This window comes from Erpetoichthys calabaricus, chromosome 1, assembly GCF_900747795.2.
Source record: "Erpetoichthys calabaricus chromosome 1, fErpCal1.3, whole genome shotgun sequence".
Classification (NCBI taxonomy): domain Eukaryota; kingdom Metazoa; phylum Chordata; class Cladistia; order Polypteriformes; family Polypteridae; genus Erpetoichthys; species Erpetoichthys calabaricus.
The window spans coordinates 96812791-96829442 of record NC_041394.2 but is presented as its reverse complement, the minus strand read 5'-3'; the positions used below and the strand labels follow the sequence as shown (position 1 = coordinate 96829442).

General features: G+C 36.2%; 1 protein-coding gene across 1 annotated transcript in view; it reads right to left on the bottom strand.

Annotated features, from left to right (window-relative positions):
• LOC114653541 (actin-related protein 2-like) overlaps nt 1-16652 on the bottom strand; it is a 69201-nt gene that overhangs the window by 37135 nt on the left and 15414 nt on the right. The window contains exons 2-4 of the mRNA XM_028803926.2: nt 9869-9979; nt 6242-6457; nt 4245-4317 (exon numbers count right to left, since the gene is read on the bottom strand). Coding sequence (XP_028659759.1) covers nt 4245-4317; nt 6242-6457; nt 9869-9979 — 400 coding nt within the window. The remainder of the gene's footprint in view (nt 1-4244; nt 4318-6241; nt 6458-9868; nt 9980-16652) is intronic.

Sequence of the window (16652 nt, the reverse complement as noted above, 5' to 3'; positions counted from 1 at the left end):
AACTATTTAGTTAACACGCACTGAACAAAAATATGAAGCAAAGCATAAGCTATAGTTGGCTCAGTCGCTTGATGAAAACTAGCAATCTTTAAAATGGTTGTGTTTAACACAGAAGATGCCGACCGTTTAACTAATGACTAATAACAATATGCGTTAACAATTTAGAAACACGCATAGACTGATCCTAAAAAGTTACGTGCAAAAACAGATCTGTAAAATCCCACAAAAGTGTCCAGCACGTCTTAAGTAACATGACCAACAACCGCTCTTTTTACATTCGATTGCCGTTTTTCTTGCTTGCCTTCCAAGATTTTGTATACATTCGAATTACGTTAGAATAGTGATATTATATCCGACAGCCCATGTTATTTACTTAAAACAATGTTTTAAAGATCTCCACAGAGCTTTTTTTTTTAACTCACCTCTGTTGTCATCTGGCTGTTTTCCCGAGGCATCAATGTGTTCTCTTCAAGAATTTCGTTGTACATTTCGAAGAGCGTGCAAGCCACTTCGTCATTTCTCTTGGCCCTTTTCTGTTGTGGACCATCTATCTGTGATTCAGTCGTCTGCATTTTGTTCGATGCAAGTTCCACCTGAGCTTGCAACATTTTGAATGCCAGTGATTTTACATCTGCATCGAAATAGCGGTCTTTGTATCTCGGGTCTACAATAGTGGCAACACAGTACATGGATTCTTTGTAAATCTCAATGAAACGATTGTTTATAGCCTCCAAGAGAACGCTTTTACTGGTTTTGACTCCGAAGTCAATATGAGCACTTTTAGTCAACAGTCGTTTTAAGGCATTAACTGAGAGAATAACGTTAGAAGCCAAGGCTTCAGACTGGCAAATTTCTTTTGTCAGTTGTTCAAATGGAGCAAGGAGTGTGATTATGTTCTCGATCAAACCCCACTGATTAGGCGTTAGAGTTGCAGGTAACTCAAAATCGGAGGCATAAGCCCCAAGGGCTCTTTTCAGCTCCAGCAAGCTTTGCAGCATATAGAATGTGCTGCTCCATCTAGTCGAAACATCTTGCTGAAGCATTTTCGGCTGCATACCAAGTTCAGTTTGTATAGTTTGGAAACGCGAGTTGGCTAATTGTGAATGCTTAAAGTGACCGACTATTTTTCTGCTGATCACTATTGTATCAGAGACACTGCGCTGGGATAGTACGCCATCGTTCACGGCAAGCCGTAAAGTATGAGCCATACATGGCAAACTTGGGATCCCGCATTCCTCCATAGCCTTTGCAATGTTGCGTGCATTGTCTCGTAATACTACATGAACATTCTCTTTGGGTATTTTCCATGTTTCAAACATTCTTTTAAACGCTACAGAGAGTGCAGCACCCGTGTGTGATCCAGAGCATTCTTGGGCGTGCAAGATTGCTTTCTGCAATTCAAACTTGCGGTCGATCCACTGAGCAGTTAAACTAAGCATACTAATAGCACTTATATCAGATGTCCATATATCAGTGGTAAAGCTTATGGCTGTGACATCTTCAGCAAGGAGTGTGTGCACATGACTTTCCACAATCTTATGCAACTCTGGATGCGCTATGTCCGAAAAATAACGGCAACTGGGTATCTGGTAACGGGGCTCGAGATACTCAAGCAGCCTTCGAAATCCTGTATCTTCTACAGCAGAAAATGGCTGATCGTCCAGAGCAATAAATTCCATCACCTTTGCAGTAATTGTTTGAGCTTTAGGGTTATCTTTATCAAATTTCTTTGATTTTTCAAGTAACTGATCAACATGTTGAGCAACTGCAGTTTTTGATTTTGTGCGCGGTGGCGCAGGATTCTCCTCTTTTGCTCTGAGGAATTCTGTATATTTGTCGGGATGGCGTGTCTTCAAGTGTGTAATTAAGTTGGTGGTATTGAAATTTCGCACTTTGGTCCCTCCGCGCAAAACATTAGTCGAACAAGTGTTGCAAATGGCATATTTTATGTCACTCTCACTCACTTTGAAAAACTTCCACACCGCAGACATTTTCGCACAGTAGCCCAGCATCGCCTAAACGTCCGGAACACAGTGAATGCGTCATCAATATTGGTTCGAATTATCGGTCCAATTTAGTCATCGGTCTGATGCCGATAAAATTATTTGAACCCATTATCTGCCGATACAAATATAAATCCAATATTATCGTGCATCCCTAATATATACATATTATATACATATTATATATACATATTATATATATATATATATATATATATATATATATATATATATATATACATATACATACACACACACACATATATATACATACACATATACATCTATACTAATAAAAGGCAAAACCCTCACTGACTCACTCATTACTAACTCTCCAACTTCCCGTGTAGGTAGAAGGCTGAAATTTGGCAGGCTCATTCCTTACAGCTTACTTACAAAAGTTAAGCAGATTTCATTTCGAAATTCTACGTGTAACGGTCATAACGGTCGACAACGTCCGCCATGTTAAACTTTCTTATTTATGGCCCCATCTTCACGAAATTTGGTAGGCAGCTTCCCTGCGCTAACCGAAACCGATGTACGTACTTATTTCGGTGGTATGACACCACTGTCAGCTGCCATATTGAACTTTCCAACGGTCTTTGTTACTTAACGGGCCCATCTTCAAGAAATTTGGTACGCGGGTTCCCAACGTTAACTGAATCCTACTTACGTACATATATACGTCCATAGCCTGCAGCTCGGTCCACACTCTGAATCCTCCAGGCACTCCTGAGCATAATCTAATTTTGAAGGTTGGGGCACCAATAATGTTACTGAGAAACTTACAGCCACCGAAACTTTGTAATGGCACGAGACTTCAGGTCACATGCTTGCAAAAGAACCTAATTGACGCAACTATTTTTACTGGCGGTGGCTCAGGGGAGAGAGTTTTTATTCCTCCCATCCCCGTTATACCCTCTGATCTCCCATTTCAATTCAAACACCTCCAATTTCCAGTAAGGCTCTGCTTCGCAATGACAATTAATAAGTCTCAGGGACAGACCCTACAAAAGGTTGGCATTGATTTAAGGCAAGATTGCTTTTCAAATGGCCAACTATACGTTGCATGCTCAAGAGTAAGCTCTGGGCACAGCTTGGTCATATTACAACCGGAGGGGCGAACTGACAACGTGGTATACAAAGAGATCCTTAACAAATAATTATTGGTACATTTTCCCTCAGTTTATTATTTAAAATTTTAAAGCAGTACTTCACCGCTGTGAAGCGCGGGTATTTTGCTAGTGCATATATAATATACAACAGAGGGAACAAAGAATGCCTAAACAGCATGCAGAAGCGATTGCCTGCACCTGAGGGGAAAAAAAAACTGCAAGAAAAGTTCTAATTTGAAATTTTCACAACAATGCAACAATAAAAGAACTCTACATATTGATATACTACTTATCTGCACTCTGTTAGCTCATCATTCATGATAGATTCCTGTCTTGAGCACAGTGCTGCCAGGGCCCCCTACAACCCTGAACTGGATTAATGGGTTTTAGTATATTATGTCTTATATTTTCTGCAAACATGACTGCAGCAGCAACTGAAAACATTTATGGTAATTTGTAATTAATTAACATGTTATTGCTTACATGGCATTCCGCCCATCATTTGTGATGAAATTAAATGATAATTCAGGTGTAAATCTCACATAGGTAAAGGCACCTGAGATGATGGTATCAGCAGTCCCTTGGACCATAGACATGCTCTTTAATAAAATGCAAGCATTTAAAAACTTAAATGCCGTAGATCTATTTTGGCAATATTTGAAAACATGTAGAGTGTCTAATTCGTTAAATTATCAAGTTTTGTATTAAATATGAAAGCGCGGCTTTGCAGAAAGTCCTTTAGTGTAAAGCTAACCTGATTAGAATATAATCACATTAGTTATTTACATAAATGAATACACATTGTGATGCAATGTATTAAAATATTTCTTTAAACAAAACACAAATGTCATAATATGTTCTTAGTTGTTGGTGAGGCATTTAAAGCCTAATTATAGTTGTGTTTCCCCAAAAAAATAAAGGAAAACATTTATGTATAACTGTTCTCTTCAGCTATCAACTAATTAACACTAAGATGCATGTGTCATTTACATTTCTAGCATGTATAGTGTTTTATCTTGCCAGGTCAAGCAAAACTTTTTTCATACCTATCAAAGAAAACAGTACGCATGTACCACATAGTTAGCATATTTACTTTAATTTTGTGTTTAAAATTCAAGAGAGTTACCTTGTGCGTACAGGGTGAGCACAGCCTGAATAGCAATATAGACACCATCAAACTGGTACGTCTCAAACATAACCTATATTTAAAAAAACATACATTGTTAATTTTACACTAAATAATATTTTTAACGAACTAACCATGTTACAAGCAAAACCATTTTTATTAACTGTTTGGAAACATTAAAAAACAGTACAAATATCCACTACAGAATCCACAAAGGTGTCAGTTTTCTTCCTCAGTACAAGAAACACAGGGTAATTGATTTTATCGTCTCTTCTTTTTAAGCAAGTTTTGTATGGTATGAAAATATTTTCTTACACCTATATAAACAAGATTTGATTTCTGATGGAGGAGCGTGGACCTTACAAAGATGTGGATTCAGAGCAAATTGTTGGATTAGATGTTTAGACTTGACTATGATCTTCTGTTATCAAATCTTTCCGCCCAATACACCTGTTATTTCTAACTTATCAGAATTGAAGTTGTGAAAGAGTGTACTGACTCATTGTGAGGTAGGAGCAAGTCAGTACCCTGCTTTAAATTTTGATAGTCTTCTTTCCATATGGTGAAGAGGAAATAAACTTTCAGATAAACATGCAGATAGATAAATACTACTTTATTTTGTCCCAAAGGGACATTTAGCTTTTACAGAAGCTAAAAATAGAAATACTAAAACAAACAATGCCACTCCTCAAACACACAGAAGAGTTATAAAACAGAGGAAAAAAAAATCTGACTTTGCTAATGATAAGATAGAAGTCATATGAGTCATTATTAAGGCATATTGCCATAGGTATGAGGGAACCCCTGTAGCATTTCTTGACACACTTCTGTTTGACCAATTAGTTGGCTACAAGCACTCAATGTTAGTGTGTCAGAGCGAAGATGTGCAGCATTCTTCATAGTGGCTATCAATTTGGTGTTCTTTCTCTCCTGCTCCACTACTTCCAATGGGTTGGGAGTGAGCTCTCTAACCAACCCTGACTTTTTAAGCTGCTTGTTAATTGGGGGGGGGCTCTCCTGAAGTAATGTTACCAGCCTGGAACACTACATTGTAGAAAATGGCACTGGCTATCACAGAGTTATTGAATACGTATAGCATGTTACTACTTACATTAAAAATGTTGTCTCCAAAGAAGAAAAGAGTTTGCCTTTCTCTTTGTTATGTAATGCCTTTGTGTTGATAGACTAGTCTAGCCTGTCACTGATGTGGACCCCTTAGTACTTGTAGTAGTGCACCACCTCCACATCTAGTCGCTGAGTAGTGACCAGAAGTAGAGGCTCTTTGGAAAGGCAAAAATCAATAACCAGCTCCATGGTTTTACTGGTTTTGTGTTGCAGAAAGTTCTCTATGGAATAAGAAACCAAGTTTGATACCTGACTCCTATACTTTGTCTCATCCCCTTGTCAATACACAACAATAATGCATAATCATCGGAGAATGTCTACAAGCAACATATAATTATAATGAACAAGCAGCCTCATGTTCAATTTGCTGTGATTTGTGAGATGTTAAAACTTACTTTTCTTCAAAACATTTTTTTAGCAAAGTCATTATTTTTTTCCATGACATTTTGTTGTTACCACAAAGCCCTTTTGTTTTTTATTGGGCACCACAATTGTGGTGTCATCGTCTACACAAATTATTTTGTTTCAAAAGGTGAGACCTTAGAATTTGTGCAGCAGCTCATCACAAAGCAACAGTGTAAAAATCTGTATCACTTTCACTGAATCACAAAAGAATTGTGGATATTTACCAAAACAAATCTAGCATGCAAATTTCTCCTTATTGAAGCCTCAGTACACCACCTTAAAACTTCATCTTTCCAATCTTACTAGAGATGAGGTTTTATGTACAAGTCAATGTGGACAAGAGAAACATCCATTTAAATAGCTACAATAGCAGCATGCATATATTTGTACATTGGAAAGCACAACTAGCTAGTAAAGTTAGTGGTTTTATAAATCATAGAACTAACTGAAGAAGAAGAACATCATACCTCAATAATTTTTTCACGATTTTTTGTTGGGTTCATTGGAGGCTCTGTCAACAAAATCTTACAGCTTTGTGGATCAATGTTCAGCTTGTCAGTCCCAAATGTGTAGTCCCAAAGATGTTTCATGTCATCCCAGCTACGAACAATACCATTTTCCATTGGGTAATTAACTTCTAGCATTGAACGCAGCTCACTTGCCTCATCGCCCACCATCAAGTCCTTTACAGCATAGAAACAGAAGCATCAGGTGAAGTAGAATTAAATCTCTGGACATTCTTTTACTCCAATGAAAAAAAAAACTCCTTGGAGAAAAAATTAATTTTACTTTTCTTTAAAATTAATATAATTCTAAAACACCAAAGGGTGTCCTCCAAAAAGCAGTTTCTGACATCATAACACAGAATTTAGAAAATTCAGCAATAATAAACACATAAATCAGCATGTCAAGCTTTAGGACTTAGTTTTGGAATGTAAGCACCTGAAAGCTCATTTTTCTGTCTTATATTTGGATTCCAGAAGAAATGGATTTGTGTAGAGAGATATTAGGCTTCTGAAAATAATCCCAGACACAAAAAAACTTGATGACAAAGCACCAGAATTTGCCATTTTAATCGGATCCCAAACTAAGAATGACCTAAAGCATCAGGATGTGAACACAGAGCTGATCATGTACACATACCCAGCATTGCTCACCAGTTAGAGTGTCCACTACATCCTGGACTTAGTCATGAAAGTCATGCAAAACCTAATGTGAAACAATTATGCAGGCAAGGGAAACCAAAAAAGAAACACTGTGCTGTTCCATCATGCTGGTTGGGTATATCACAAGCAGTTACTGTAAGTCCAAATGTGATCTCCATAGCATTTAAGCTTATAAGTATACATATGGACTGGGGTGGACAGGGTCAACATTTAACTCACCAGATGCCTTCAAACAGAGCAAGTCACTTAGATTACCACAATTTAGTCTCAGACAACTTCTGTTAACCAAGCATCTGGCTTAGTTGAAAACGCTTCAGAACCAAGAATCAGACAGATGGCAAGATGATAAAGAAAGAAATGGGTGGTGGATGAAAATGTGTGTGATAAATGAATGTACTCTTGGTACAGAGAGGGGCAGGGAGACAGATATAAAGGAGAACAAAGACTCTCATAGGGGCAGAGCTTATGAAACTTACCAATATTTTGTTATTCAAGTTGAACTTGTATTAAGAAAAGACAGAAAAACAAAGGTAGAAGAAAATAGAAAAAAAAGAGTGCATCCAATCAGCCTTAACAAAAAGAGAGATATAAAGCTGGGAATAAAACACTACTATTCTAAAAATAGAAAGTTTGTAATTGTTGAAAACAGTCAGTGATCTAAATGTATAGGGTATGTAGAATAGCAAATGAATGTAGGTATATACACACACACTCTTACACAAAGGTGAGCAGTCAATATTAAACCACACTCTACTTTTCAGTACATATGACACATCTAATACTGTGTGATTGCTTTTGGGACATTATTTGGGATAGTTTGTTGATACATCATTCAATTGGTGAAAACTCCAGATTTCTGGAACAGTAAAAACACAAAAGCACAATTTGTCAGATCCGCACTGCATATTATTGCTGTTTTTTGCTTTTCATTTTCCTTTTCACAGTATTAATATCTCAGATGCGATTCAAGTACACTGTGTAAAGAAAAATTAAACAAGCTGAACAGAGCATTTGTTCATCACCACTCTCACGCTTATTTTCCTTTAGATAAAACCAATTCTGACATTGGTGTCAACAATCATTTTTTTTGCAATTCCAATAAATTTCTGAGATATTTAAACTGGAAATTATCAATGTCATATTTGTGAGTAGGGCTACTGTACTCATCAATGTGCAAAATGAAAATGCAGATAATGCACTGCATGTAGATACTTTTGGGCAAACTTCAGTAAAGGTATCACCAACAATCTTAATGTGCTACAACAAACATACAATGATTTTGACAGAAAATTTACATAATTGTGGGCTGCAAAGAAGGCTCTTCACTGCATTGAATACTTCTTTGTAAAGAATGCTATGCATTTACTTATATTTGTAAAATGTTTTCTATATACTTCCTAAAGCCTGTTAAATGCTGGCAAAATGTTTTATTGAGTTTAACAGAAAACTACAGCCCTATCACTTCTTTGGGATGTGTCACCTGAAAACATTTGCTACACACACTGAGAAACTTTGTGTTCAACTCCTGAGCTGCAATTAATGCATCCTCTCTAAAACGCCTTAGTAAACATTGCTCAACCTCTTCTTAATAATATTATGCAATTTATTCATGAGAGATAAGCCTAAATCCTGTGTGGCAAACATTTTAAGATATGCATATCAGAATTCTACAACCATTAATTATTATGTTTCTTTGCTCTGTAGTGTCCAAACTGTGGCTTATTTTGACCGTAACTTTACAGATTACACACACACACACAAACACACACATATACATACACACAAACTGTATGCAATTCTAAATTAACCCTGTGTGAGTGGACTCTGCAACTGGACTCAGGGCCATTTTAACAACATTATAGGCCCCCGGGCAAAGCAGTGCACTGGGGCCCCTACCTACACAATCACTCAGAGGAATAAAAATGTAAATGGTCAATAAAATTAAACATATATTTATTGTATTGGTACTTTCAACAAAATCAGCGTTTAAACATTAAAAAACATGCTGTACAGCAAAGATTAATCAACACAAGTGTTCAAACACTATAACATGAGCCTTGAAAAACACAAAAATTTCAACATATAAATGATACTCAATTGGTAAACCATACAGATGGAGTTGGCACAATATGAAATTACTATGAATTACTTATTATTAGTTAAGTGTTCAACACAAACATTTGCAAAATTTCTTTGCAGAGAATTGAGTTGAAGTGACATTAACATATACGCTTTTACATTATGTAGTGCATGAGATCCGTACACATACATACGCATCAGATTACAGAGGTAACCGTGATACTAAATCAGAGGCAAATGCCAATGTCTACTTGTAACACAATAACAATATTTATAGTTTAGTATAGTATAGTATGTATTTATTGACAGCAAGTCACAACATACTGTACATAGATTAGCATGGTGCCCCTATGCTTGTCCTTTCACACTAGCATGGTGTTTATATTGTGAAATTAACAATATAACCATATTATATTGTAGCTACCATGTTTAGCTATTTCTACCCTAAAAGCATGCCAAGATAATGGTAAAACATTCTAAATTGTTAAATCTCTGCTATTTAGAAACAGATCTGCATTTCATCCTGTACTATAAATGATTTCTTCAGGAAGCAGATGGCTTTCTGTATTATGTTAAGCATGTTTCAGATAAGTGCTGGTGATCTGCTTTCCAAATGTACACTGCTTAAAGCCTTAAAATGCAACAATGAAAATAAAAACCCTCTACTTGGAAATGTATTTTTAATCCATTCTTTTTTTTCCCTTTTTAAAACTAACTCATCTGTGGAATTTCTGATTGGCCAACAATCTCTTTTAAAATAAGAAGCTCTGAAAATACTGTGATGAAAAGCATCCGGCAATCTTTGAAAAAGTGGTACATTTATTTTCAGTGCTTCTCTATTTACCTTACCTTGATCTCAATGTTGCCCACTTTAGCAGTAGAACGGATAATTGGTCGACCCACCAGTGCTGGGAAAATATGCTCAGGAAAATTGGAGCCGGCAAAACCGCATTTGACAAACTGTAGAAAAACAAACGGTGAAAAAAGCTACTGTTATACATAATTATTTAAACATTCTTTTAAACTAACTATCCATCAGAATATTACACACTTACTGGAATATAACAGAACACCCAGAAACCTTATATACAAACAGTGAAAGTTCATAATACAATGGTAAACAAATATAGTAATAATTATAAGAACAAAGTTTAAATAATTAAATTGTAAGAACCCATATGTTTTTGTTGCTGTGAATGTCCAATGCAATACATCTATTAAAAAAAACAGTTCCAGATTACATATTCTTACCAATATTAAGATTAATACAATTTTTGTAAAGGGATTAGAAAAAAAGTAAAATGTGATTCTGCTGAAAGAGACCACTGATTAAAGCCCATTCTGATGGGGTTTTCCAAACTCTCGAACATAAAAGAATTGCTGTTTTTACAGTTAGTACTGCTGGGCAGGAGGTGAGATTAGTAATTAAATATGGAGGACAAATTTTTGCAAAATATTGGTAGCGAACTCTTTAGATAGTTTTATGATTTTTTTTTTTTTTTTAAGTGGGAAACGCTAGGGAACAGGACTCACTATATACATAATTAAAAAGAAGTTGGTTATGCAACCTGTTTAAAAGTTTGGTGAAGTTGCAAAGGTAGCCTTTGGCTGTCCATGGCATCATTTTTTCCCTTATTTCATTAAATTCTCGAAACACAGCAAGACACAATCAAGGAGAAACAGGGATCTTCACTGTAGTGTGATGTTCTAACACTATGTGCACTATTTTGCTGAGCCCCAAAGGCTTGTTTTAAGCAGGACCTTTTAAGCAGGACCCTGAATGTTAAATTCAGGACATGTTTCCAAAGGACACTGGAAGCCCAGAGCTTAGTAGAGCAGAAGCTCCTCATGATAGCTGTAAACGCTTTAAGAGTTCAAGTTTTGGATTAGACATTCTCAAAAATTCTTTTTTCTGACACTTTGTGACCAGTTATCAGTCACCAAAGAAAGATTAAAAAAAAAACAAAAAAACAAGAAGACTATTAAATCAAAAGAAGAAATATTGACCTAGCAAACTCTTCTAAACATTAATGAATCAGCTCAAGACAACTTTAGCATAGCATATGTTTATTTGAAATGCTGGGAAAGCTGTTTATACTGTACACAAATCTGTTATGTCTAAAGAAGAATTCTATTCTTCATTCTAACTGCTGTTGCCAACCTTTTCCCTAGGGCTGGGTTTTAAAAAAAAAAGTTTTTTTATTCAAATTGATGTTCATTTGCATAATCCAATATCAAATCATAACATCCTGAAATCGTTTTTTTTAAATATATGCCATTTATAGCGTATGACCTTTTCCCATGGATGTGTGAAGCTTTGACCCCATTAGTCTTGTGCAACCAGCCTCGTGCAATGAGATTTGGCAGTCACAAAATATGGCGGAAGCTGCTGTCAAGGCTAAAGGCTATTGTCTGGGTGTATTTGGATTTCAGAAATATAAAGATAGTGAAGAACTGGATAAAATCCAACTAATATGTAATATGTGTAAAATGGAAGTGAAATACAGCAGAAATACCACAAATCTGCAAAATCACTTAACACCACACCATTCAGATGTGCAATCTGCAAAAACATCCAATCTGAAACAAACCTCACTGGAGAAGCCATTTGTGTTCAAGTTGCCATCCAGTTCTGCACGTGCCCAAAAAATAACAGAGTTTGTGACAACTTTCATATGCAAAACTGTACATCTGTACAGCGTTGTTGAAAACAATGGCTTTCAAAAACTCATTAATATGTTTGAACCATGCTATATTTTACCAACACACAAATATTTCAGTGAAGTAGCAATCCCAAATCTGTACAATCTGTACCTGACAATGTCTTGTCACTACATTGATGACTGGAATCTTGTACATGGCAAGTAATCTGGCTGAAATGTTGTCTAAGGCAATACAAGAATGGGAGCTAACAAACAAAGAGCCAACCATTGTAAAGGACAATGCTGGAATATGGTCCGTGTTGTGGAATTATCGGATTGGCTACACATGTATTGTGTATTATTTTACCACTTAAATAACAAGATTGATACTAATATTAATTTTACTGTGAATGAACAGTTAGCTTAACAAAATAACTGCATGAACATTACATTTAAAAAAAAAAAAAAAAAGTAACGCAAAGATGAGAATGACGCACTAAAAGCTCCAGGGCCATCATGTAATATACAGCAACTGAAGAAGTGAAAATAAACAGTATCATTCACGCCTGTTTCTGCTGAAGGCACTAAAAAGTACTGCCAAGGACTAGATGACCCTTTTTCAGCTGAAACAAGTCACCAAGGTTAAGTTTCTTCCTTCTATCTTATACAACTTCCGACTGGCCCTGAAATACACACATCATTTTTTTGTGAAGAGATAAATATATTTACACTTCTGTGAACTTTCTTCTCAGTTATGTCACTATTAAACAGAAACCAGTCTGTAATGTTTAAAAAAAGTAACTTTTGTAGCCTATTTCTTACTGGCAGCTTTAAATGACATTCCTCATAGACCAAGCCAATTTCCCATTAAACACATGGGCCAGCTACTGTCTATTAACAGTTGCATCATTTAGCTGTGTACCTAATACAGTTTGAATAATTTGTTTGCTGTGCTGTACCCAGGGCCTGTACCAATGCTCAAAAGCATCACTCTCACATGTCTGGACTGAAATCACACACTACAGAAAGATGTTATTTTTCTTTTCTTATTCCTTATGTACAGTACTTGTCACTAAACTGACTGAAATATACATGTCCCTTCTGTCTTTTGTATGTATGCTCAGCATAGTAACTACTACCAAACACACTGTGGTAATGACATGTATAAACACACCAATTTTGTGTCTGAAAACAAACTATTCAGCCCAACATTTCTTCCTGTTCCTTTAATGTGGGTATTGATATACTGAACTTCACATTTTCGATAACTCTGTGATGGCCTGTGCGATTTTCTAAGTTGTGGTGTGGTGGGTTTGTAACACCACAAGAGTGACAAGAACAGAGGGGCCTTTTTATTTCATTCTTTTTCATGCACATTCTGGTTTCTGATGTCAGAGATGAAGTTTAAAGCTGACTGGTTGAAGACGAATTAATTTCTTGGAAAATCAGAAACCAGCAATATCAGTTTTAGCCACGTGGTCATTATGAATTCATGTCTCATGCCTCATGAGTACTAGGGAAGGCAGACAATCCAGCTAATCTCGTACAACATTATGGCACTGTACGGATACAGGAGCACCTGGAGCCACAATGGGGAGTTCTAACTGTATGCAGTCTCACTAAGCCAGATTTACAATATATACCTCTGAATTTGCTTAAAAGTGGTGGAAACAAGTAGACAGCACAATGAGTATAACATTTCTAAACCAATCCAACACTCTTGGAGGCAATGCTTAAAGTAAGGGTAGTCACTTTGATCTGCAAAGAGAATGGTGCTCTCATTAACCAGATCCAACAGAGAGCAAGCTTCTGATTATGATAAACTGTGTTTTAGGGAAGAAGCACTATGGGTGTAGCCTTTGCAGTGGCGGATTTCTCTGCTATTCACTACAAACTTTTTAACAAGTTATCCACAGACATGTATTCTCATTTGAAAAATCACATCTGGCCCCATGAGATTATATGTATAATGCCATGGCTTTATGACATCATCTGGGACTGTGGAAGTGGACAGATGCCAAGGTTCAAAAGCCCCTTCTAGTCTAGAGACTAGGGAGCTTGGATTTGGTATACAGAAGTCAACAAATGACTCAATTGGCGAGACAGAATAAGGCCAAACTAGTGGAGGAGAGTGGTGGTATGGAAGGCAAGTAGGGGTGAGATATTTTGCACATTGTTTGAGTGGACCAGCCACCCCATTAAGTAGTCAAAGTCTACCAATATTTATGACGTAGATGTTGGCATTGTATTCCCTGCTGTAATTACTGCTTTCTTGTTAAATAAACTCCTTTCTGTTATTTTTTTGCACTCCTAGGTTGATACTGGAGTTTAGATATGGTTCATGAGTGCCCCATACAGTCTACACTACATTAATACTATATATCTCAATTATTTAAACCTTCACATTTCAAGTGACTTTCAGATTTAACAATTCAATAATGAATAATAAATTCAGGCAGGTCACAGGTTATGGCAGTCTTAACTAATGGCAATTCCACAGATAGGAAAGAGCACATAAAACTTCAGAAATGCCCTTTTCATCTGAACTTTCATCAGGCAACTTCATTTTTTTATTTATAAGCAAAGCAAACAACGTTTGACAAGGATAAACACATAGCAGGCATCACCAGTGTGGAGTAGCAGTACAGCACAGTATATACTTGCTCCATTTTCAATCACTGTCGGCTTTCATTTACACGCATCACTGAATGAATCTGGCAACCAGGTAGCTTCACAATAAGGCCCATCATCAGTCAAACTAGACAGACAACCGGCTGTGTTTGCCGAGCAGTAGAACCTGCTGCTTGTAACTCCCAACATCCTAAGTATGCATCCCAGCCATGTAATCTCAGGGAGTATAGCTACTGGAAATGGGAATCAAAACTCCAATCTATGTCTCCAATCGTCACTTAGTGGTGGACTTTTGTGCTATAGTTATATCCATAAGGCACTGTATTATCAAACATTTTAGGTGTGGTACATACTCATAGTTCAGTTTAATTTAAATTAATTTTATATTTGTGTCTTATGATTTAAAGTATTGTATTAATGCTGCAGTATCATTTTATAAGCAAGTTTGAAACATTTGTTGGTAAAATAAGTGCAGATTTCCCATTAAAAGACATTTTTCAGTACAAGTCTCAAGTTACATACAAAAATCAGGTTGATAAAAGGAAGGAAGCCAGTACAATGAAATTGTAAAAGTGCAATGAAATTAGGAACAGAACTTCTAACTGACCAGAGACTTGCCTATGATATTAATAATAAAAAAATCACTAAATATGCAACAGAGTTTATATCTCACTGTACTGTAAGGGAATTGTGAAAAAGTAATGCTGCTGATTAATCGCTCTTAACATGTGTGATTAAAGTGTTAGAAAATTCTGTGATTACATTTTTTAATGCAACCCTAAATGCATTAATTTAATCTAGCTAATTGAGTCATGCTTCAAACGTAATGAAGCAGCACCACATGAATCAAAGTCTATTAACAATAATAGTGGGTCACCAGCACTTGATCCTTTCCTGTGTTGATTCTTAATAATGAACTTCATCCACACACACACACCATTAGGGCTGCCACCCATCCATTATAATATGGGATCATCCCGTATTAGAACATAAATATATAAAATGTACTGAATCAATAAGGGATGTGATTTTCCCATATGTTTGTACATATCATTTCATATATTTTATGGCTCTTCAAAGTGCACAGAATAACATGGGGAACAGTTAAAATCAAATCAGATATACAAGCTGGGTGAACTCATTTCATTTTTATGTCATGTTAATGTTGCAGATGGATGAGCACTGTGTACTGTTAAGTAGAACATTCATAACTAAACGCCTACACACAGTGATGTCTGCTAATGCAAGTCCACCCGTGAAACTTAGAGGCAATCAAGGTATAGGTCTAAGTGTGAAACATAATGTTAGTGGGTCAGCCCTGTCCCTAGTGACACATATGCTCTTTGGGCATCCATGGAGGGATATCTGAGCTGAAACAGCATGGTGCAGGTTCTACCCATGTCCGAGTAGCTAAACAACACAGATGCAGACTGGAATCACTCTATTCCTTGTAGGCCTACCTCACTTATACTTCCCCCAAAGCAGACATGGTGTGTTGCTGTTTAACTAATTCTATGTTACCTAGTGTGGCCTACGTTATAACCTATATAGGTCTACTGTAACCAATAAAACTAGGCAATAATCACTGCAAATTCCTCATGCTAATACATCCATTCATTTGGGCTGAAGGTTAAGATTATTTCATTCATAAATTATATTTTATGATAATGCACAACTTAAAGCCTCTAAATAAATAATCCAATCAGGCAAATATTTTGGGTTTTTTTTCAGTCTGTCCCATGCTATTTAAAAATTAATCTATACACATTTTCAATCTAATTAATGACTCGTGTGTGATCACGCAGTTAACCACAACCTGAGCTATGACAGTGTTGACTGTTTCACAAAAGCTGAACCATGATTTGAGGTTTCTGTTTTTAAAATTTAATTGAATGTATAACTCTGTGGTGGAAGTGGGTGTTTGGTGGTTGCAGGACGTTGTTTCTGTTACATAAAACTGTTCAATAACCAACCGGAATAATTCAATATGCATAGGCAAGTGATTATTAAAACTGCTTTGTATAAGAAATCAATCACTGAGTTATTTCTGCTTTATAGAAATATATTAATATGTTTGAAGGACATACAATAAATTGTGATTAATATCCAGTTAATATCTATTCAATTGTTTTCGCACAATTAATTGATTACATTTTTTAATTGAATAGCAGCCCTAGTTAAAACTATTACAAAGCATACCACATGTAAGCAAGCACTTAAGCAAGTGAAGACACTTGCAGATTTCATTCCTTCAAATTACCCATTAAGCTGCTCATAATTATCACAAATGCTTTCACCATTTTTTTCAGTACAAAACCAGCTATAATTAGTTTAAGCAAGGAGAAAAACAAAGTGTCTGG